Source organism: Tiliqua scincoides, chromosome 3, assembly GCF_035046505.1.
Source record: "Tiliqua scincoides isolate rTilSci1 chromosome 3, rTilSci1.hap2, whole genome shotgun sequence".
Classification (NCBI taxonomy): domain Eukaryota; kingdom Metazoa; phylum Chordata; class Lepidosauria; order Squamata; family Scincidae; genus Tiliqua; species Tiliqua scincoides.
The window spans coordinates 199671616-199696131 of record NC_089823.1 but is presented as its reverse complement, the minus strand read 5'-3'; the positions used below and the strand labels follow the sequence as shown (position 1 = coordinate 199696131).

Here is a 24516-nt window from a genome sequence, read left to right as displayed (position 1 = left end):
TGAATGGGGATTAAAATAGGCTCCGCATTTTGTGTGTTTTCCAGCAAATGAGTCATTGATGTGTGGGGATTGCTGAGGCTTTATGGTGCCAAGAGCCATTTGGGAGAAGGGTTGCAATAAGTAGACCATCTGATCTTCCTCTTTTTCCCCTTTTAATGCTGACAGTTCAACATGTATCACAGCCAAGGTCTTTAATCATAACTGACATGCAAAACAGATTGGGATATCTTCTAAGATGCTCGGTTTTGCATGTGCAGCTGAAGCAACTGAGATCAGAGATAGAAAGCTTGCTTGCCTCAAAGCAACCTTGCACATTTGCCTACTGAAGTTAGTGGCCCACAAAAATCCCTGCCAACTTTAGTTGTTTGCATCCTAAAAGAAAAGAAAAATAATAACGAGCTACCGTAAACCTTTCCAGTCTGGTCACAGAAAAGCAATTCTTATTCCAGGCAGTCAAGCAAGTGACTATTTTACAACATTGCCTCAAAAAAACAGCATCCTGAAGGCCTGTGTAGTCCAGCATCTTCCTTCCTACAATAGCCAACCAGTTGCCTCCGAGAATCCCACAGGCAATAGTGGTAACTCCCATTCTTTCTCCTCCAGCACCTAACATTCAATTGCACATGCCTCCTATGAACCTGGAAGCTCCATATAGCAATTGTGACTAATAGCCAGTGATACACCCAGGACTTCCTGGTGCCTGAGGCAGTATGCCAAATGCTACTTCTACCCTTACCTAGAGATATGCCTGCCTCTACTCCTCTCATTGCCTGGATTTTGAAACGCAAGAGAGGGACAGAACAGAAGAGGAAGTATAGAGTAGAGGAGATGCTCTAGCCCACTACTCTCCTCTCCTCCACACTTCTGGTAGTTGAGATAATCAGGCAGGTGAAAGTGGGCAACCCTTGCCAGTCTGCTGCTTGCAGCAGCCATTTCTGTCAACCCCATGGATGGACTGGCCCTGGATAGACCCATCTTCCATATTAATATCTAATCTCATTTTAGAGCCATCCAAGTTGAGCATCACCACTTCCATAATTTAATTATGCGTCATTTGGAGACATCTTTATTTTGTCTGTCCTGAATTTACTGCTGATCAGTTTCATTGGATGATCCTGAATTCTTTATTATGAGAAATGGAGAAAGACAACCAGAGCCTGGAAGAAATTTGTCAAGGCAGAACCTCTAGAAGAAGAAGAAGCCTTCATGCCCTCATTGCAAGCTTCTGGGTAGCATCTGGTTGGCCTTTAAGGGAAGCAGGATGCCTGACTAAATGCGACTGAGATGTTTAGTGAGATCCAGCATGCCTTTTCTTATATTCACCCATTTCTTATCTATTATTCCCAGCTAAGGATTAGAAAAGTTGTAGTACTGGGAGCTGTGCTTGGTCTCATGTCCAAAAAAGTAGAATTTCAGGTGGTTGTATGATTAACATTGAGCAAGGCGTAGGGAAATCTGGTGCTTCCCTTCCTTATGTTCTTGCAGTCCATTCCTCTGCAGGGCACTGGGGCATTGTGGAAGAGAGAAGTCCCTTGCCTTTCCCCATAGCTGCCCTGCTTTCCCCAGCGAGAGGTTTCACTCTCTGCCCTTGTCTTCCTAGGCAGGTTTCAATGCCGGTGATGGAAAACGATATTTTAACATCCCCGGATCCCGCACTGATGACATTGTCGACGTGGAGATGACGACAAATGTGGGTATCCCCGGGCGCTGGGTGTTCAGAATCGATGATGCCCAGGTGCAAGTGGGGGGCTGCAACAACACAAGTAAGAGGACAGCAGTTAGGTTTATTTAACCAAACCGATTCTTCCAGCCCTTCTCTTTGTCCCTGTGAAAATCCCCATACTTATGAATGGGGCAGCCATACAGTGGGGGTAGTTTGGAGTGGAGCACATGTATCTCCTTATTCCTGTATTTGAATGCAATTAAAAAAAAAAAAATTGGCCAGCAGGACATGGCATACATTGATCTATGCACAAATTCCAAATTGTGGGAATATTCTTGTTAGGAGTGAACACAGCTCAAGAGAGTACATCTGAGGAGTGTGATCTCTTCTGCCTCTCACTTAAAATTTCTTTAGTAATTCTTGAGAGTGCACAGTTATTAGTTTAGAATTTAGTCATTGAGGCTGTTCTTGAGCAACAACAACTTGGACAGGAGTGGAACTTGGGGCCAATTATGCTTCAAGAACCCTCTGACCTAGGGCTGCAAACTTAAATAGATTAATCAGCAAACGCTTTGGTTGATTGATCAATGGAGGCCAAGCTTAATTTGGTGAGGGCAAATTTTGATGGATACATCTGTAAGTTAAGGGCATATATTTGCAAATTTGTCAAGGCTATTTTGATCCTGGTGTGTTAGTGCAAATGTAAGGACAATGTAGAAGATGGCATTTCCTTTTACCAGTGACTTGTAACTTGCAATTTAATTAAACAAAAGCTATCTCACATTTTCTTAGGTATCTTAAATTGCACCTATGTGGAGGAGTAGGCAATATGCAAATATCTTTAAATGCCATCATTTGCATTTGAAAAGTAGAGTATTAATCAATTAACAAATCTTCAGCAGGAGACCCTTGACATTCCCCACATAAACCATACTTTGGAGGTTCAGCTCTTCTTGCAATGTTTACAGTGATACAGTATTTTGAAAAAACTGCATTTTGACAGGCCTATTTAGCATTTATATGCAGCAGGGATGACCAGTGGAAATCACAGAGGGACAGCCTGCGTTTTCCCAAGCTAGCTTTTTAGACAAAGCAGAAACTGGAGGTATCATGGACTTCTTTATTCACAGAATTGTACATAGCAGTTGCACCTCCCTCTTGCAGGAATTTGTGGTCTAAGAATGGAAGAAATTTTTAATACACCAGTCATGATGAAGCTACACAGAGAAAGTACATATGGATTGCATAAGTTAATGTACGATCTTGCATTCAGTTTCAAGGTTCCAGAATGCTAATACACAGATAAGCCCAAAGCGTAAGGGTGAAAGATTGTATTTCAACTGTGCGCAATCCATTCAATTCTATTAAGGATTGCTGTCCATCCGCATGTAATTGCTGACAGAAGATACTAGTGTCAAACTAGACATGTTGCCACTTTCAATTCCGTTTGATAGTGAAATAGTATATCACGTTGATGAGAGGCCTAAAGATAGTGTTTCTGTATATACATATAATAGTTTGTCTCAAACTATAGGTGACTTCAGTATACGTGAAGTCAAGACAATTTGCAACTTCTTGTGAATATCTATTATCTGTAAATCCTTTCAAGAAGATGCATCCAGAATTTACTCAATCCATGGCATTGTTGAGTTATTTCCTGACTCTTCACTGAAGACTTGGTCATATCTGACCATCCTGGGGTATATGCCTACCAGAAGATCTCTTATCATTTTTCTCCTGAGCTTTCCATATCTCTGGAGTTTCATTGGTTGGGTTACTGATATTTCCCTAAACCAGTGTTTCTCAAGGTTTGTCCTCTGCTGTACCACTTCACATGGTTCACCTATTCAAAGGACCACCAGAAGTAACTGAAGATGACATCATCACCTGCTACTTCTGGGTCAGAAGGCCAGATGTGATGCAACAAACACCAGTAAGAGACTCAGGTTGGATGGAAGGGCTTTTCTGAGTGCAGAAAAGCATGCTTTGGAGCTCTGCCTGCTGAGCCGAGCCTCCTACCTCCTCCTCTGTTGAATCACATTCCTGGTCTTGCTGGTGGGCAGCAGGTGTTCAGCGGTTTTGCAAGTATCACCAGACACCACCTCAAGTTTCACTGGTGGTTCCCGTACACTGGTTGAGAAACAGTACCCTAAACCATTTTGGCATGGCTTACCATTTTTTGCTTGAAAACCTGTTTAAAATAATAATTTTGCCCAAATTTGTTCAATTTTCCTCTGTTGAGGAATTTGCTACCCAGTCTTGATTGTTGGTTTTTTCATAAAATATTGCATTATGCCAAAGGGTAAAGAGCATGACCAGATAGAACGCATGTAACACTTGGGACAGGTGGTGGGTTATGAAGTAGATGGTTTATTTCAGCATTTGTCCGACATGCAAAATGTCTAAGTAGAAAAGGCTTTCCAAGAACTTACAATAAAATTTAACTTCGTGAAAGATTGACTGTAGTTATAATAAAATAAGCTTAATTTGGAATTACAGAGTCAGCAGTTAGATCTTCAAAAATTTTAGTGCATGTCTTTCACCGGGCAGATAAAACATTGGTATAACAGCTGAGAGCAAAAAAGTAAAAAGGCAACAGTTTTGTTTTGTTTTTAACTCAAAGATTTATTTTCTACAAAACATCATTCCCTTTTATGCTGATTTTATGCCTAAACCTGTTCCAGTTTTCGGTTAATGCAGAATTTCCATCCATGAGTCCAGTGTGTTAATTGCACAGAGAACAGGAATTGAAGGCCACAAGGAAAAAGGCCGTTGGCTCAATTCATTGTTACTGCAACATTTTATAAGCCTGCAATCCTATATATACTTACCTGAGAGTAAGCCCTATTGAGTACATTGGACCGTACTTCTGAGTACACAAGCATAGAATTGTGCTGCAAGAGTTTTCTAATCATGTTGTCTTCTGCTGAATGGTGGGTTTCCTTCTTTTTACAGCTTCGGTGTGTCTGACACTCCGCCCTTGCCTGAATGGAGGAAAGTGTATTGAGGACTGCATCACAGGAAATCCCTCTTACTCCTGCTCTTGTCTGGCTGGTTTCACTGGAAAGCGATGCCAAATTGGTAAGTCTTGCTCATAACCTTTTATGGAGAGGCTAGAGAACAATGGTAGAGCACTTCCCTTGCTTGCAGAAGGTTCTCAGGTCAGTCCCCAGTTTTCCAGTTAAAAGAATCTGAGATCTGGCAGACCTGGGAAAGGTTCCTTCCTGAGGCAGTCCTGAATTAGATGTACCAGCAGACTAATTCAGTATCCAAGTTCAGACATAATGGAGAACCCTGGTTTCCCACTGAGAGAATGAACCCTGGAGTATCATAGGAATGTAAGCAACTGCTTTATACTGAGTCAGACCATTAGTCCATCTAGTAACGTTGACTGACAGTGGTCTGCTGAGGGTTCAGACTGAAGATTTTCCTCTGGCATACCTGGAGATGCCAGAGGTTGAATCTGGGACCTTTTGCATGCTCTTTCACAGAGCTATGGCTCCTCTGTTTTTTCCTCACGTGTCAGAGAAGAAAAGTGAAAACTTCTATTTGCATTTCAAGAATAGACTGCAGTTCCGTGTTATTTACAAACCCGAATAACTGTGGTTTGGTGACTAGAGTTAGGTCAAGGCAAGATATCAAACTAGGTAACAAAATGGGGATCCTTATCTTCATATGTAACAGGGAACTATGATTCGTTCTTCATGTGAAAGTAGAGCCTTTCACTCTCTTTCTCGCACACATGGTGGCAGGGAGAGTAGAGACAAAAGCCTGAAATTCTGTGAAGTTCTATTTTATATCAGAAAACTGTTCCATTTTCCTTCCAATTCCTGAGGAACTGATACCCAAAAGTATCCTCAGTATTTGTTTTTAGTGCATTGCAGTTAGACAGTTCCTTGTTTAAGGGAGTGGTGGTGGATCATATTAATGACTTTCTTATGGTATATATTCCAGAAACAGTGGAAGCTAGTTTACCACACTGAATACTGCCACAATGTTGAGGAGTTGACCTTGTTGGCCTTTCTTGCCTAGTAACTTTATGGTCCTCCACAAAGGCATCCAAACTGTTGCTATTGACAGGAGTTTGTTACCTAAACCAACTTGGCATAATGGAAGACATTGATAGGAGGCTTCTTCTGTCTTTGCATGCAGAGCCCACTCCTGGAAGTGATGCATATATAAAAATAGGCATACCTGACTTACTACACATGATATTGGCTACAAAGTGTTTCTCTTTCTCTGAGTATTTTAGCTTTTCCTCTGTTGTTGTTTAGAAGTGGATGAGTGTGCCTCCAACCCATGTCAAAACAAAGCCACCTGTATCAATGGCATCAACAGCTTCAGTTGTCAGTGTCCACCAGGATTTAAAGGAGTGACATGCAATATTGGTGAGAAACATGTAATGGCAAGTCAAATGAAATCAGATAACAGTTTATGGCTATCTTGCAAAGTGATTATTATGCCTGCCTGCACTAGTGTTTCTTCATTGCAATTCTTATAGTCTGGGGACAGGACAAAAGATGGGAGTGAAGGTTCTGCGCAAATCAGTGCTAAAGTCTTCCGGAGTTAATTTTACACTGAAATAAGGTGAATTGATTGAAATAATTGTTTTAAATCAGGGCTGGTCGAACCCCAACCCGGGGGCCAGATCTGAGGTTCAGCAGAATCCTTCTGCACAGTGAGAGAATCTTTTGGTTCCACTCCTTCACAGCATGTTCTCCTGGTAGACCTGGGCTCTGGGCGGTCACATCTGTCCAGGCATCCTGTTGCACAGCCTTCTGGGATGCCAGGCTACAGATGCAACTACCTAGAACGTCCCAGAGCCCAGGTCTACCAGAAGAACACAGATGTGGAACCAAAAGCTGCAGTCCAGACAGGGATCACATTTTTGGAGGACCACGGTTGTGACTGGGCACCACTGATTTAAATCATGAAGCAAAAAACTCAGTCTAAATCATTTATTTAAAACAACTTTCCAATTTTCTAATTCATAGATTTGCTAAACATACATGTGCATATTACATAATTTCTGTTAACCATTAAAACATGCCACACAAAACTATACCTGTAACTGAATTAACTATAGAGCATACCTGAACCATTGCTCTGACAATGCCTTCAAACATAATGCTCCAGTTAGAGGTTCTTTGTTCTAGCTAGAGCATTCCCTAAAGGAAAGTTATTTAATGTAAAAGATTTCACCCACTGATTTTTAAAGAAATAGTCACATGCAGCACACTTCATAGTATGCTGCTCACTTAATTCTTGTGTGCAGTGAGTGGCAGGGAGGGAGTGACGTGCGTAAATGAGGTATGAACAACGCCAGATGAATGGGGTCTTCCTGACTGCTTGATATCCTACCCATTTCTTGAAAGATGTTTTCTTAAACATTTTGATTTTTGGGGTGTATTTTGTTTCAGAATTCAGTTGCCACCTTGCCAGCCTTGCCAGAGTTGTAGGCTGCAAATCTATAAATTGTACAGTAGTTGTTGTTTAGTCATTAAGTTGTGTCTGACTCTTCATGACCCCGTGGACCACAACATGCCAGGCCTCCCTGTCTATCACTAATTTCCAGAGTTTCTCCAAATTCATGTTCATTGCCTCAGTGACACTATCTAACCATCTCATCCTCTGCCATCGCCTTCTCCTTTTGCCTTCAATTTTTCCCAGCACCAGGGTCTTTTCTAAAGAGTTCTGCCTTCTCATGAGGTGACCAAAGTTTTTCAACTTCAGTATCTGTCCTTCCAGTGAACAGTCAGGGTTGATTTCCTGTAGGATTGACTGATTTGATCTCCTTGCAGTCCAGGGGACTCTCAGAAGTATAGCCATGTCACAAGAGGTGGTCGTTATCTCTCACTATTGTTTCTGTTGCGCGCACAGACTTCAGAAGGCGAAAACAGTGTATATGTCTGAAAAGGTACTTGAACCAGGTGGATTTAGGTGGATAACTTTCCATACCCTTTCATTCCCTTGACTCCACATAGCTTCTGATTCCTGTCTGCTCATGTTGGCATAAGACACTACTAATTCTGACTGTCAGAGTGGCATGCATATGTGAAGGCTGTAAAGGGGAGAACATTTTTCACCCTTGGGAAAACTCTAGGGCATGGTTTTTTCGCGGTGTCCTTGGAACGGCAGATCCTTTGTCGTAATTTAATAATCTTTTCCTTTGCTGGAACATCACAGAGGAGTCTCCATGTGAAGCTAAAGAATGCCAGAATGGTGGTGAATGCCAAGTAGTGAACAGAACAGCGGTGTGTCTCTGCCAGCCAGGCTTTACTGGAGAAGCTTGTGAGACAGGTGAGCTGACAGCCCAATCCTGAGCTTCCCGGTGCCCAGAGGAGCAGTGGCACCAAAATGGCTGCTGCTGCATCCTATGCACTCTGGGCAGCCACCGACATCTCCTCGGGAGAGGGAGACATTCATCCCCTTCTCCCAAGCAAGGGTGCAGGCCCCGTAATGGGCTATTCAAGCAGGCGCTGGCTATTTTGAGGTGCAGAGTTGAGAGTCCCTGTGTCAGGCCAGAAGACCCAACACAGGGTTCAGGATACAGTGGAAAAGAGCTCTACCAATCCCACCTTCCTCCTGTCCCAGTTCCCCCCCCCCCCCGGAATGCCTCCTGCCTGCCTGACCTCTCCACTGCTTGGAGCTCTTCCCTTCCTCCGTGCAGTGGGCCTCCAGCTGGTGCTGGCTCAGTGCACACTGGTGTTCAACCAGTGCCAATGCTGACCTGGCACTGAGTGTTGCAGGTGTGCCTTACAGCCTGTTTGTGACACTTAGAGCACAATCCGATGCTCTGAGTTTAGGATTGGGCTCTAAAGGAGCATGTGTAGGGAAGGCATTTGGTTGAGAGGCAATAGGAGAAATCTTGAATGTATTCTAAAGTAAGTCAGTGCAGCTCTACTAGCAGTGGTTGGACAGCACAGAGTCTTGATGCTCCTGGCCACAGGTCAGCAGCTCCAGTTCTGCATGCCCGGGGGTTTCGTTCTTCTCTTCAATAAGTAGAATAATGTTCAGTGCTTGCTACTATCAATATTGGTGGCCCGGGCAGCCCAATTATAACTAGTTTTTAGTTTCCTGTTCCCACTTATGCAGCTGCACCACCAGAGTACACGCTGCATCTTGTGGAGAGGGGAGGCCCCAGAGATCTCATCTGGGCAAGGGAACATTTGTTCTCTTGCTTGGGGTTAAACTTCTGCTACCTGAATGAATCTGAATGAACCTGAATTGGATTTGCACCATTGATTTTGCTGGCGGAAGTCCAAGTGGACCCAGGAAAGCAAATCAAGACCAGGAAGTAGGAGAGGATATTGGCAGTACTGCTGCCACTCACCTCTTTCTGTCCTTGATCCATGCCCTTTCTACCCTGGTCTCCATCCCATTCCACCCCCTCCTTGCCCTGTTCTGCCCATGGCCCTACCTGCTCTCCACACTGACTTACTGGCACCAGGGCTCCTTGGTGGGCCACTGGCATATGGCCACATATGCTTGCCATAGCCTGGCCGTGTTCTATGGCATGTCACCTTTCACAGCAGCTGTAAAGTACACTGCACCACTGAAACGTGAGTTCTGGTGGTGCAGCAGCTCAATGGGATTGTGCCGCCTCATTTTGTTTCTAAGCAGGGAGCTCCAGGCTCATGAATGGAAACCTTTAAAATATACCTACACAGAGGCCTAGAAGAGCCTTATCTGTGGCTAATTGTTCAATTGATTTTCAGGTTTGATCTTTTTGTTGTTTCTCTTTCAGAAATAAATGAATGCGAGTCCAACCCGTGCCTCAACAGTGGGCGATGTATGGACCTGGTGGACAATTATACCTGTGTGTGTGTGGCGCCATTCACAGGACAACGTTGTGAAACAGGTGCCCTGATTTCATAACTGCGTGACGGCAGTCTCCTCCCCACATAGCCAGACTCTCTCAGTGGCGGACTCTTGTGTCTCTCTTCTCATTGCTCTGATGCTCCTGTCAGACTTAGGCCCAACCCTGTACTTTGATCTGCTTAGTTATTCGGCTGCATTGGGCTGTACTGAGGCTCCCTACTCTTCTCCGCTCTAGATCCATCAGCCTGTGAGGGCAGGAACTGCAGGAACCGGCAGACATGCAACTATATCCGTCCAGGGCGCTACATCTGCACATGCTCTCCAGGCTACTATGGAAACAACTGTCAGTATGGTGAGTAGGACAGCCCTGGTAGCCCTCCAGAAAAGAGACAAATAGTGATTGTGTGTGATGAAGATTGTCCCACCTAATGGAGATGGTTGTGACCCCGGACACCCAGCCTGTGCTGGATCAACTGTATTTCATTTACTTGCTCCGTCTAATAGCAGGCTTTGTGTGACACCTAGTCTGAACAGCTGCTCCTTCACTGAGCCAGGTTGTTCGCTATCAGTGCCCCTTTGCCAACCTGGGAGAGTGGATGGCAGGGAGAGGCAATTGTGCACCCTCATTCCCTGTTTGATGGTAAATTCTGTTAATACTATACATCATGCCTGAACATTCATATCTACCTAAGTGAAATTGCTCTGCTATGTCTGCATTTAAGAAGTTGTGTTCTAAGATGTCGGTTACTCTCTCAGTTAAATTCCTATTAAGATTTGTTTTGGGAAGAGGAGGTTCCTGGTGTTAGACTAGAGCAGTGTTTCTCAAACTGTGGGTCGGGACCCACTAGGTGGGCCGTGAGCCAATTTTAAGTGGGTCCCCATTCATTTCAATATTTTAATTTTATACAGTAGAACCTCCAAAGTTGACCACCTCTTTATATTGACCACCTCCTTAAGTTGACCTAATTTTCACAGTATGGACAGACACTGCATTTACACTATGGGAGACCAACCTCTCTATATTGACCACCTCCGTAAGTTGTATCTTGACCACTTCGACCATTGCACAGAGTATTAATTTATTCTCCATAAGTTGCCCACTGAACGCGATACTGTGGGCCTGTGTTTTGTCTGGTTTGTCCCATCTTGGAAAAGCAAGAAGCCACGCACCAATCCCTCCCCTACGCTTGCTAGAGCGTGTGCGAAAGTGTGCGAAAAGTGCAAAAGGTGGGCACACTGCACATAGCCGACAGACCTGCAGCGGCTACTGATTGTACCTGGACATGTACCAAGTTGTGAGGGACAGACATGAGGTTGCTTATGCATAGTGAAGCCACTGTCCTTTCACTTTGGTTCCCATCACCAGTGCATTACTTTACACTTAAATTGAAACATAACTGCTATTTTGCTGCCTATTCTCCCGGTTTGGAGAGATCCTTCTGGAGCACTTCACAATCCCTTCTGGTCTTCACCACTCAGAAAGGTTTAGTGTCATCCACCAACTTGTCCACCTCCCTGCTTATCCCTGTTTCCAGGTCATTTATGAAGAAGTTGAAAAGCACCAGTCCCAGGACAGATCCTTGAGGCACTCCACTTTCCACCTCTCTCCACTTTTTTTGTCAATTGCCCATTGACACCCTCTCTCTGTTTCTTGGTCCTCAACCAGTTCCCAATCCATGAGAGGACCTGTCCTCTTATTCCCTGACTGTGCAGTTTTCTCATCAGCTTTTAGTGAGGGACCGTATCAAACACCTTTTGGCATTTAGTGAATCTGAGGGAGACCCAGTGGAGGCCAGGCAGCCTAAGTAAAAAAGTGTGTTTTGGGGAGGGGGGGTGTTAGCTGTTGGGGCTATGTAACATGCTACATAATGACATTTTAGTCATTCTCCAGAAAGGTAGGGAGAATGAGTTGCTTGTAGGGTATTTCTTTGAAAAGAAGCAGCAAGGCTCATTAGAGTCTCCGAACACAGCATAGATATTACCACAAGGGAGCCTTTGATAGGTGGAGCTTGATGACTCCACTGGGGAGCAGCAGCTGGTTTGTAATTTGTAGTCTCTTGGGTGTTAATTAAGGTAAATATCTGAGGTCATGAGAAAGGGAGTAAAGGTTCTGTCACCACAAAGTTTGCAGCCAAACCTAATCCAGATCCCTCTTCTCAGCAAGCCTGAGTTGTGTGTGCTGAGTTATTGGTGTGGGTCAGGAAGGGCCTCAATAGCGGAGCTTTTGCTGGCACAGATGAGCCTAATAATTAGTCTCCCCCCCCCCTTGCCTTTTTGTAGAGCTCTCAGAGGACTGCGAGTGCCGAAATGGAGGAAGATGTCTAGATGGAAACATCACTCTATGCCAGTGCCCACCTGGGTATTTTGGGCTTCTTTGTGAATTTGGTAGGAAAAAGTTTATTAATAAAATGCTTAACATTTCTACGTGCTATATGGAAATGTACAAAAACAACGCAGTCCCTGCCTATACTATATAATCAAAGTAAAAAGACAAGATGTATGAGAGAGGAGGAAAGTCCAGATAATCCAGGGAGAACATCTGTATCTTAAGGAGACTCTTGAATATAAGGCAGTGGATGACTATTGCTGTAATATGTTTCCTGTATAAACCCAATTCTTCCCCAGTTACTAGACTTGTGCAGGCAACCTTACAGCCCAATCTTACGTGCGCTGCCCTGTGAACCTGCCATTGTTTTCAAGTCTTGGACTGCGATTTCCATCCTGCTACTGCATTGAGGGGGCAGGTGGGGGGGGGGAGAGGAATGGATAGGACTGTGTTTGTAAAAATCTGGAGAGTAAACTGCCTTGATTTTGCCTATAGTTAGGTTAGTGACCCTCAACTGCAATATCCCTCTTAAGAGATGTTGAGTTATTTCAGCCGAAGCTTTCCAGGCTAACCCAAGTTAGTCCTGCAAATCCAATCAAAAAGGTATATCTTCCTTTCTCCAGGACAGAAGCCTGGAAAAAGGATCAGTGATCTTGCTTCTTGTTGCAATCCTATTTGAGGGTTAGGGGCAGGGAACTGCATTAAAGTAATCGTATCAAAAACTCTGGGTGTATGGGGTGATGCAGACTTCTCTGGATTGTGCTCCACAGCAAAATGGGAAGCATGGGCATGACTTAAACAGGACAGGAGTACTGAAGGTTTCACTATGGAGAGGAGGCTAGTTAAAACTGAGAACTAGATGTAGAGATCTGTGTGGAAGCCGTGCAAGAAACAGTGTGGGCTTGGAGCTGGCTGAAAAAGATCAAGACAAGTGAATATAAGAACATAATGCTAAACTTCCATTAAATTCCTGTGGTTTGCTCTTAGGTGAATTTCCATGGTATTTTTCCAACTATGTCTCCTAGATGAGAACTCTGAAACACATTTCCTGTGTTGTGTAGTGTTCATCTTAACAATGACATGATATGCAAAGATTGGCATGATGTGCAGGCATAGCCTCTAAACGTTTGTGATGCGCAGACCTCTAAATAATAGTCTGTAAATCTTGATGAGTAACATAGGAGTTCCATCTAAGATTGCTAGCTGTGCAGAGCTTTTTAATAGGTGTGTAACAAGGAGGGGCACGGCACATGCTGTTTCCCTCATCACTGCAGGAACTTCTCCCTGCCACACTGTTCTTGATGGCACTGGGAGCTAAGCCTGCCCTGTAGAATCATGCTGGATATTAGTGTTGGTGTTGAGACTCTCCACACAATAGGAATGATAGGCGTGGGAAGCCCTTTAACAGATATTGCAAGCCCTGCATGAAGTGCCACCATGCAGAAATATGCCAGTCTGCATACAAGCTGCAATGTTTGACTCAGCCCCCCGGAGTTGGGAGTCATAGTGCTTTCTCTCAGAAACTGTGTACTGTGATTAGTGTTAATTGTTTCTGCTTGCTGTTTTACTGCTGTTTCCTTGCAGCTTACTACCTATTGCTGCCTTTGATGGTTTGATTGTTGTTTACTGTTTCTATTTATGATGAGGGCTGTTTTAATGTTCATTTTTATGTTGTGTGTGAACATTTTGTGTGTGTGTGTTTTGTTAGCCACCTTGGGTGCACACTGTATGGGGGAAAGGCGGGTTATAAATGCATTAAATAAATGAATAGCTCTATAAGCAGCATTAAAGCAGATTGTTCTGAGGGAGGCAAAGATTATTCATTTTTGTGAATGACAGGAGGATGAAGGTCTGTTCCAACAACAACTTGCAGCATGCACCCATACCACCATTTTAACTGGCCTCTGCATCTTTTTTATTGTGTAAAATATGTCAGCTGAAGATTAACAGCCCAATCCTATGCATGTCTACCCAGAAGTAAGTCCCATCAGAGTCATTGGGGCTTACCCCCAGGAAAGTGTGGATAGGATTGGGCTGTAACTCTGCTGACCTAACTGGTAACCTTAATTGTCTGTATTGCACTGGATTGTGTGACAGAGAATTGCTGTTTTCCCCCCACAGAAGTGACGACTACACCTTGCAATATGAACACCCAGTGTCCAGATGGAGGTTACTGCATGGAGTATGGTGGCAGTTACCTCTGTGTGTGCCACACAGATTACAGCACAAACCACAGTAAGTAGGACCCACAATCTAGAAACTTCAGTGTGTGCTTTTAGTGTGAGAATCAACATGGTGGGAGGGATTCCTTGCTACATACAGAGAAGCTGGCCCACTCTGATAACTGGATATTAGATCTGGCCGAAATTTCCATGTGCTGAGAAGGGAATTTATTTGGAACAGAACCATCAACATCAAGGAGAACAGAGTAAAGACTTGGGGGTGTGGTGCAGTTGATAGAACAGTGGTGGGATTGCAGCAGGAACCCTGGGCAGGAGCCCAGGGACTTTCCCCCTTACCTGGGGGGTTCTGCTGGCCTTGGGGAAGGTCTGGGAGGACTGCAGCCCCCTCTGTGGGCATCCCCAATGCTGAACATTGCTCTATTTGGGGATCAGGTCACACTTCCTGTTTTCGCGTGAAAACTGGAAGTGCGTTCCGATCCCCTAGCGGAGCCATTTTCAACATCAGGGAGGTCTGCAGAGGGAGCCGCAGGCCTTCCGGACCCTCCCCAAGGCCAGCAAGACCCTAAATAAGGGGAGAAAGCCCCTGGTTTCCCATGGCACCGCAATCGCTGCAGTGCTGTTGGGACACCCCCACCCCAGGCCCTACCCATGCAAACACTCACCTGCTGTCCCAAAGTCCAAGTAGGTCTTTGGGAATTGCTATGGTAAAATATTAGGCTGGAAGGTGAATGTGACAATGTGTGCGACATGAAATAGTGGAAAGATGGTGTATGAGCCACTGGTGCTTTCTTTGTTGTCCTTTAAGCATTTCATGTGAATCACCTATGAGAGATCCAGCTTCATGACCCTGAGCAAGTTGCTCTTTCTCGAATAAATGAAATAAGAACCGTAACAGCACAATCCTTTGCTTGTCTCCTCAGAAGTAAGCCCCATTAAGTTAAATGGAACTTACTCCCAGGAAAGTGTATATAGGATGGCAGCCTAAATCTCTTTGTATTTTGAAAAATGCTATAAGAATTATTTATTTCATAATGAAAGGAAATTGTGTAGCTTAATCAATAATACCTTTATTGGCATATATAATTGTGTAGCTTCAACACATGACCTACTAAAAAGCTACCTTGTCTGGGGCAGATACCATGCACTGTGTAAACCTTCAGTCTTTAATGGATGCTTCTCATATCCCCATAAATAAACATCCTAAGAAACAAGAAATTATGGGCTGGAGAACTTCTTGGTTTCTTAATTCAGAGATGTGTGTCCTTTTCTCCATGTCATTTAATTGAGCTGCTTTCCGTGGGGCAGGTGGGGTTTTCATTTAGCATCAGCCCATGTGAGGCCATGTCTGCTTTTGTAGCTGTGCCACCATCTCCATGTGACTCAGAGCCTTGCCTGAATGGAGGATCATGTGAAGCTCAAGAGGACTCCTACACCTGTGAATGTACCCGAGGGTTCATCGGCAGACACTGTGAGAAAGGTACTCACAAGATCTTGGTGAAAAAGCAGAAACCAAATCTGACCCCAGTGCCATAAATAAGAGGCACTCTTTTTTCCCTGAGTACAGGGTGAGGGAATTGGTTGCAGGCAATGGCCCTGCTCTTTTTCTCTCCTGTGGATGAATTTGAGTAGGGCTTTTATGTAGCCAGCCAGAATAATACGGGATTGACAAAGGACCCAGATAAGAACAATAATATTCTTTCTCACCAAGGGCAACATTAATGGCATCCTCAGTGCTTTCAGGTAAAACCATCAAATGCGCTTGCCGTGGGAGAATAATCCATTTTTTGGAGTTTTTTGTACGCAAGTTAACACCTAATTGCTAAGGAAATGTTAGGGAGAGTTAAGGTTCAAAGGGAAGTTGAAATCAGACTGATTTTCCTGGATTTGTCCTATTTAAAGTATCACTTATGGCAGTGATTTTCAACCTTTTCCATCTCACAGCACACTGACAAGGCACTAAACCAGGTTTCTGACAATTGACAAGGCACACCATGCAGCCAGTGGGGGCTCACATCTCCCATTGGTCCTATTGATAAATGACCTTCCCCCAAATTCCTGTGGCACACCTGTGGACCACTCGCGGCACACCAGTGTGCCATGGCACAGTGGTTGAAAATGGTTGGCGTATGGCTTTGTTCACTAGTTCTTGTGTTTGGAGTAATGCTTAAGAGTCCTTCAGGAGAGAAAATATTTCTTGACCCAGTGTGTAATGAATCAATTAATTAATGTGGAACTCCTTGCCACAGAATGTGGTGAGGACACCTGTCCTAGATGCCTTTAAAAGGAGATTGAGCAGATCTGTGGAGGAAAAGTCCATCACGGTTACAAGCCATGATGGATTAATGCAACCTGTTTCTAGAAATAAGCTATCTATCTGGTTCTAGAAATATGCTGGGTGCAAGGGAGTGCAGGATACAAGTATCTTGTTCTCTTATGTGCTCCCTGACACATCTTCTCATTGTGATCTGTAGGTCAAAGAGCCTAAAACCAGGGTTCTTCTTAGGTAATCCATTTTGCAGCTTCAGCTGCTTAATGCACAATCAAGAGTTGTTCATCAGTAGTGGAAGCAGCAGAGTTTATTACATAATAAGAGCCTTACTGAATCAGACCTTAGGTCCATCGAGTCCAGCATTCTGTTTCCCACAGTGGCCAACCAGATGTCTTTCCGAAGTGTCTTGAGAGAAACAGGTCTCTTCAGGAGTTGCTGTTCAGTGCATGGTGCCTCTGAATATAAAGATTCACTTTAACTATCCTAATAACTGTTGATAGACATCTCCTGGAAGAATTTAATCCTACTTTAAAACAGTGACCTTCACCATCATGATTTTCATTAATTAATCATGCATTGTGTGAAGAATTGTGTTTTCCATTCAGTTTCACTGGACTGGTCATTGAGGTGTCAAGAATCCATTTAGCCCACTAGAGGAGGGGAGCTCCTCCATCCACCTCTGTTGCAGGAGATACTGCTTTTAAATGGGCTTCTAACCCAGCCCTAATGCTTTTCTCTTCCCAGCAAAGCCAAAGCTGTGCAGCTCCGGGCCGTGCCGCAACGGAGGGACGTGTAAGGAATCAGATGGCGAATACCACTGCACCTGTCCCTACCGTTTCACGGGGAAGCACTGTGAGATAGGTATCTCCTGCTGCTTGTGTTGCAACAATTGCTATAACTGGGCAGACACCAGGGAGTACAGTACCTTGGAATAATATGCTGTGTAATTCTCCTGCTTCTTGTTCTTGCAGGTAAACCTGATCCTTGTGCCTCTGGACCTTGTCAGAATGGGGGTACCTGCTTCCACTATATTGGCAAATACAAATGTGACTGCCTCCCAGGATATGCTGGGCGCCACTGTGAGATAGGTATGGAAGGAGAGAAATTCTTGTCTTGGGGACCTTTTTACCGGAGCAGCAGCATCTCTGAATGTAAAAGCTTGGCCTCTAACCTTCTGAGTCCAAGAAATTTCATGAATGAACAGAGAGAGAGACACACACACACTAACTTTCTTGTTGGAGATCTTTGGAAAACGTTTTGGCAACCTGTGCAAAACCTGCATTTTGTTCAATGGGGCTTACTCTCAGGAAAGTGTGTTTAGGATTGCAGCCTTAGGTTATCTCCTGCGGTATCGTTTATGGTTATTTGTTTATATAGAAATACTGCCTTGAGCTTCAGTAAATTCTAAGTTGTTTTGCTGAAGCAAACACTAAAGTAAATCTTGAAGATTTGGTTGATTTACAAGGCTTTTCATTACAGAAGTTTAAGAAAATAAAAATAAAAGCCTAATGCAGAGCATGATATGAAAAACAAAGTTGGGTGCTGGATCTATCTGGGATAGCAACCAAAAATACTGGTCAGTGATCTAGGTTCAACCTTAGGTGGATGTTCTGAGCTCAGCTGCTTCGTCTGAGTTTATCAAAATAGCCAGAAGTAGGATTGCATTAGTAGAACTGGAAATCATGCGTTAGGTTCTGTGTTATTATTTTTAAAGTACCTTTCTTGGGTGTGATAAATGGAACCATTTTCTGCTGTTACAGCTCCTTCCCCTTGTCTTCTGAGACCATGTGAAAATGGAGCCACATGTAAGGATCTTGGCAGCAACAGCTATTCCTGCATATGCCCAGTTGGTTACACGGGAAGACACTGCCAATCAGGTAAAAACACACGAAATCACTCCTCACTAACCATCAGGGATGGGAACTTGAGTCAGGTGACTCAGGTCCAAGTTGCAAAAGTCAGCATTTTTCGCTGACTCGTGTACACTCGAGTCAGCTGTGCCAGTGACTCAGGAATTGACTCACGTCTGAGGCCACTGACTCAGCACTCGGTCCCCACACATGCAGACTTGAGTCTGTCTGTGTCTGGGTGTGCTTGCTTACTTTTTTGCAGCATGAAAGATGCCATGGGGCCACCATTCAGACCAGGCAAGCAGCAGAGAGGTTCCAGCCAGGAGGCAGGGAAGGGTTAATGTTTGCTTTCACATCCAAGGAGAAGGGGGGGAGGCGGGAGCAGGCAGTCTTACCCATCTCTGAAGGAATCGATGGACATCGGACGAAGGATGGGTGGTCTAGTGTGTTTCTTTGGATGAGGAAGGGCAGGAGGAGGATCCCGAGGGGGTTCTTGTCTTGAAATTGGCTGAAAAAGCCCAGGGAAAAAGAAGGCATGGAAGCGGGGGGGAAGGTTCGTAGCAATCATGCTTTCCAACCACAAGGCTGCTGTGAGCTACATTGCTACTTGGGGGGAGGAAGCCCCATTGAATGACCTGCTGTAGTGGAACTACTTCTGAGTACATCTGCTAAGGATTGGGTCGTCCTGGTAAGCCTCACAGCTGTTGCATGTGACCTCTTCCCTCTTGCCGCTTCTGTCCCCGTTCCCTTGCAGTCCATCTTACCACCTCCTGTCCTGTTTATAGATGGCATGGGACAGTAGAGGAGTGTTTAAAGAGAACTCCAACACATACAGCAGTCCCGTGTTGTTTTTTTTAATTTTTTAGTTTTATTAAAAGCAAACGCACACGCACAAAGATTAAAAAGATATTGCAAATTATGTGACAAGTGCGGAGATCTTGAACTACATTTCTTTGTTCTAGTACAAAATCATACAAAAAATTAATTATGAAATCTTAAAATCTACACTGATAAAATGCATTTTCCAGACAAATAAAAAAAATTTTAAAAAGCATAAAAATTAACTCCTGTCTACTCATCAAATGCTTAGATTATTTGGCCCATTTTCTCCTCAATGCGCAGGAAGTCCATGAATGGTTTCCAATTATCCATAAAAGATTTTACTGGCTTATCTTTAAAAAGAATTGTAAGTTAAGAACATAAGAACATAAGAACAGCCCCACTGGATCAGGCCATAGGCCCATCTAGTCCAGCTTCCTGTATCTCACAGCGGCCCACCAAATGCCCCAGGGAGCACACCAGATAACAAGAGACCTCATCCTGGTGCCCTCCCCTACATCTGGCATTCTGACTTAACCCATTCCTAAAATCAGGAGGTTGCGCATACACATCATGGCTTGTACCCCATAATGGATTTTTCCTCCAGAAACTTGTCCAATCCCCTTTTAAAGGCGTCTAGGCTAGACGCCAGCACCACATCCTGTGGCAAGGAGTTCCACATACCGACCACGCGCTGAGTAAAGAAATATTTTCTTTTGTCTGTCCTAACTCTCCCAACACTCAATTTTAGTGGATGTCCCCTGGTTCTGGTATTATGTGAGAGTGTAAAGAGCATCTCCCTATCCACTCTGTCCATCCCCTGCATAATTTTGTATGTCTCAATCATGTCCCCCCTCAAGCGTCTCTTTTCTAGGCTGAAGAGGCCCAAACGCCGTACCCTTTCCTCATAAGGAAGGTGCCCCAGCCCCGTAATCATCTTAGTCGCTCTCTTTTGCACCTTTTCCATTTCCATTTCCAGAAAGTTTATTCCTTTCTGCCAAATCCAATATTCTTGCAGCAGCTATCATATATAAAAACATACATAATCTTTCTGAATCGAATCATCCAATATTCCCAACAAAAAGGCTTCTAGTTTCATTTGTAAATTTACCTTCAATATCAACTGCATTTGCTGGTATATCAAAATCCAATATTTTTTTTCACTTTTGTACAGGTCCACCATATGTGATAGAACATTCCTTCTTATCTTTTACCCTTCCAACATCTGTTTGGTACATTTTCATACATTTTGCCAATCTACCTAGAGTCAAATACCATCTATACATCATTTTATAAAAATTCTCTTTAAGGTTTACACTCAAAGTAAATTTCAGTCTTTTAATCCACAAATTCTGTTCCTCTTCTATCTCATATTTTAACAATAACAGCATTATCCATCAGAGTCTCCTCCTCCTGATATTAATCCTGTTACACGCCTTCTGATTTTCCCTCTTGTCCTCCTAAGTAGCAGCCCCGTTTTTTTTCTGCATCTGACGTGTATCAAAAAAACTCATGACTCAAGTCTTTTCAAGTTGCGAAAATGCTCCAGGCAACTTGGAAAGTGCCCCTGTTACGACTCATTTTCAACTCTGTCGCATGGCGGAGACATGACTTGATTCGAGTCAAGGTGTGCTGGATTTGCCTATCCCTGCTAACTATGAAGTTCTTCCATCATTGGAAATGCTGAACGGTGTCACTGTGAGACTTCACCTGTCCTAGCAGAAAGGGCAGTGCTCACATTTTTATGTAATTCTTCATTAGAATTCTCACATTCTTCAAGTAATGCTCTGGACTGTTTCAGCATGTTCTGGATTAATTCTTGAAAATGTTGGCTTCCATCTGAGAATTCACACCAGATGCTAAGTAGACAGGTTGAAACCCGCAGTCCAGGGATTTCCAGAGGTTTTCCTCTTCCTCAAGAGAGCATAAGTGTAAGGACTACATCCATGTTGAAAAGCATGGAGTGCCACAAACTATCCTTGAAGCAAAGAATTATGTTCCTTAAACATCATGCATGGGTGGTTGCATTACTTTCTGGCACCAACCATTGAATGCTTGTCCTGGTGACTTTAATTTTGGGGACTCAGATTGTATTCCTTGTTTCTCTGATCCATGCAGACAGCAACATAAAAAATGTTCTAAGATAATGCAGCAAAACTGTTGCACCAGAGTGAATGTGTCTTCAGGGGCTATAGGAAGAACCATTTCCTCCCAGAGGCTCATCAGTGCAAAGCCTTAATTACATGAATGGTTTTCACAGTACAGCTCCTGTACAATAAAACAAATGCATTGCTCTATAACCTTTTTCCTTTCAGACACTTCTTGCTCTTTCTCCTTCCAGAGATAGACTGTGGCATCCCTAGTAAAGTCAAGCATGCTCAGGTGGCATTTAACTCTACTAAGGTGGGCTTTCTGGCAGAATACCAGTGTGATCTTGGCTACATCCTGAGTCCCCAGAACAACCCTCGGGTGTGCAGAGCGCAAGGTGCATGGAGCGACCCTCCAGAGTGTAATGGTAACTTAAGTTATGATTTGTGTTGGGTCTGTGTGTGAGAGTAAGGACTACTAGGCCTAAGCATGTGGCATGCAGAAGTGGAGGAGAATGGCTAAACCAGGTGTCTAGAGGGGCCAGCCCAGGCTGTAAATCCATTATCTTGAAGCTAAAGAAAGCTAAATTGTAATTCATACTTGAGGATGCTTATGCAAACTTATTTCCAGTAGTTATTAAATTCTGATCCAGATTGCACACTTTCCTGTCTATGGAAACCAATGGAAGCTTTCTTACGAATGTAAATAGTTTGTGGGGGGGGGGGGTGATATGCAGTTCGGATTGTAACCCCAGTGGGATAAAGTATTAAAGCGCCCCTAGCTCCCTGCCTCAGTTTCACTGCAGATCACTGCACTACTGCCTATTTTTCTTGGGGTACCAATATCCTTCATTTGTTTTTCTAGGATTATGAAAGTCTGCAATAAGACTTCCCAACATTTCGTTTTACTTAAAACTAGTTGTAGTGTCTCTATATTTGATTGGAGAAGTGGCACTGAGGAAGGGTCTTTAATCCTTTCTCCCCTGTCCTGGTTTCCCTTGAAATCACACCCCTCCCCCGTCCACCAAATTGCTGTTGAGCCCACAGAAGGAAAAATTACTGGCACCTGCTCTTTTTTCTGTTGGGGCTAACAGCAGTTTCAGGATATATGTATGATTATGTGATTGTGGAAAAAGCATGAAGGTAAAACACCCCCTTACTGTCATTGCTATGATCAAATTCAGAGACCTTTGGAGCTGTGCTTAAGTAAAAAAAAAAGCCATCAGGAGATCCAAGTCCAGGTCTCCCACCTTACGTGCGGTTTGCTGCTTGCACTGTATTTTGCCTTTTTATCACTTAAGTGAGATATGTCTATAGGTTGAGCCTCATTATTCATGTGGGTTCCGTTCCAAGCACTCACGTGGATGGCAAAAAACGCACTATAGCAAATCCATTTGAAAAACAAAGTTTCTTTGCTCTGGTGATTTAAAAACAGCCTTGCTGACCTTTGTGATATAAGATAAGAGTCATTAAGAAGACAATCATCAATCGGTCCTCCTCCAAGGGCTTAGAAAGGCACTTCACTCAGCCCCTCCCTTCACCAATGCAATGTGATCACCTTTCTTTCACGTGCTCAGGGGGAAGGGAGGGGTCGCCTGGAGGGAGAAGAATTGATGGATTGTCAGCCAGCTGCCCTCCCCCTCTCTCTCATTAACGAAGTCCTATTGTTAAAGGACTGTTCAGTTTTTTAAACATATTTTAAAGGGATGCATTTTTCCCCTTCTCCAGGGATCAGCACATTCCTTCTCATTTGCAGTGGCCATTCGTGTTGAGTCAAATCCGTGTATAAAAAATAAATACAAACCTGTATTTAGATGGACCTGTATATAGATGTCCTCTGCAGATGGAAGTGGAATTGTTTCTGAAGTACACCAATTCAAATGTGCAGAATGTCATATATGCATAAGTTTTTGGGGGGTTGGGGTGGGGGTAGAGCCCTTTGACCTTCCATTTTGTATGGATGATGGCTGTCTTTTCACCATCTTTTATAGAAATTGACGAATGCAGATCCCAGCCATGTCAGAATGGGGGCTTGTGTAAAGATCGAATTGCCACTTTCCTATGCTTGTGCAAAGCTGGCTACACAGGACACCACTGTGAGTTGGGTAAGAGAATGTGCAAATACATTTGGTGAAGAGCTGTGTGATGTGATTGACTGATAATATAGCACCATCAGTGTTGCATGCTACAGGTCAGACCTTGGCATCCATGGGGGTTCCATTCCTGCACCCCTGCAGATGCCAAAAGCTTCAGATAATGAAATCCACAGTTCAACCTGTTTTCTGAATCAGCAGATACCGGATCTGCAGATATGGGGGTCTGCCTGCATTCTAATATTCTAGAAACTTGCTTCCTGCTTTTCAGCTGCCATAAATTATCTTCTTTATAATAATAATAATAAAGATTGAATATGAACTATATTTTGCTAAATTTGACCAGATTAGCTATGTTGCCACAGAGTTTTTAGTCCTCTGCAATTTTTCTGTCAGAACAATAATGTATTCTGCTTCACAGAGAATGGCTAACAGAACCATTTTCCCATGAAATTAATACAAGGTTATTCTGTTAATGCTTGAAATTGGAGCGAGGCTACTCTTAAGAAGTTAACTTTGATTTGTTGATCTGTTTCTGAGGAAGATTCAGATTACCTTACTCTGTAATCAGCAAAGACAGCCACTATGGATATTGTATTTTTACCCCTGAGAAATAAAGTGATGAATGAAAGTTTCTTTAAATCGAGCATGTTAACCAGTAGGCTAGAAGACTCAAGATAAACACTGTTAATGAAAGAATATTTATTTTGATTGTACGGATTTTTCCTCGGAGCCTCTGCGTTGGGGAATTTCCAGCTGCCAAGATCCACAATTATTTGAGGAGTAATAGTTTCCATATTAATGTGATCATGACCAAATAATTGCTATAGGTTGCTACCATCCCTGTTCCCTACATCACCACTTTATTACACTAACAAGTCGTGGTGGCAGGAAAAATGCTACACAGTACCCAAACAGATACATGCCCAGGAGCTGTCTTGATGTAGCCAAGGAGGGAGAAGGTTACCACTGTAATATGAAAAGTACTTAACCAGTTTCTGTCTGAACAAACACCATTGCGCAGTTCCAAGGAGTCTTTTCCCAACCACTCTACAGCTTCTTTTAGCATTCTCATGAAATGAAAGAACCAGGTAATTGAGATAATGGATTCTTTCATTTATCAAATCAAAGATCAGACACTGTCAGAAGCTCAGAGAAAAGTGGCAGGAGAAAGCCTAACCTTGAGAAATGTCTCTTGATTTGGAAAGGGATAAAGAAGTTGAATTGTTTTGTCTCGGGATTGCAGTTACAAGGAGAGAGTGCCACAAAACAGTGGGGAGAATTGGGATCTCTTTTCGGAATCACTAGTTCTTCTTGATTGACAGTAGCTTCTATAGTCAAACAAGGCTGGGTGTGTGAATGGGTGGGTCTATGTGAAAGCAAATGGGGGAATAGACCAAGAGAA

The 24516-nt window shown here is 43.6% G+C and overlaps 1 protein-coding gene across 1 annotated transcript in view; it reads left to right on the top strand.

Annotated features, from left to right (window-relative positions):
• The window catches only part of SNED1 (sushi, nidogen and EGF like domains 1), a 95539-nt gene that overhangs the window by 42624 nt on the left and 28399 nt on the right, over nt 1-24516 (top strand). Inside the window, exons 6-19 of the mRNA XM_066621501.1 lie at nt 1601-1763; nt 4619-4744; nt 5938-6051; nt 7850-7963; nt 9411-9524; nt 9720-9836; nt 11765-11869; nt 13932-14045; nt 15351-15470; nt 17007-17123; nt 17234-17350; nt 18023-18139; nt 21273-21446; nt 23010-23123. Coding sequence (XP_066477598.1) covers nt 1601-1763; nt 4619-4744; nt 5938-6051; nt 7850-7963; nt 9411-9524; nt 9720-9836; nt 11765-11869; nt 13932-14045; nt 15351-15470; nt 17007-17123; nt 17234-17350; nt 18023-18139; nt 21273-21446; nt 23010-23123 — 1726 coding nt within the window. The remainder of the gene's footprint in view (nt 1-1600; nt 1764-4618; nt 4745-5937; nt 6052-7849; nt 7964-9410; nt 9525-9719; nt 9837-11764; nt 11870-13931; nt 14046-15350; nt 15471-17006; nt 17124-17233; nt 17351-18022; nt 18140-21272; nt 21447-23009; nt 23124-24516) is intronic.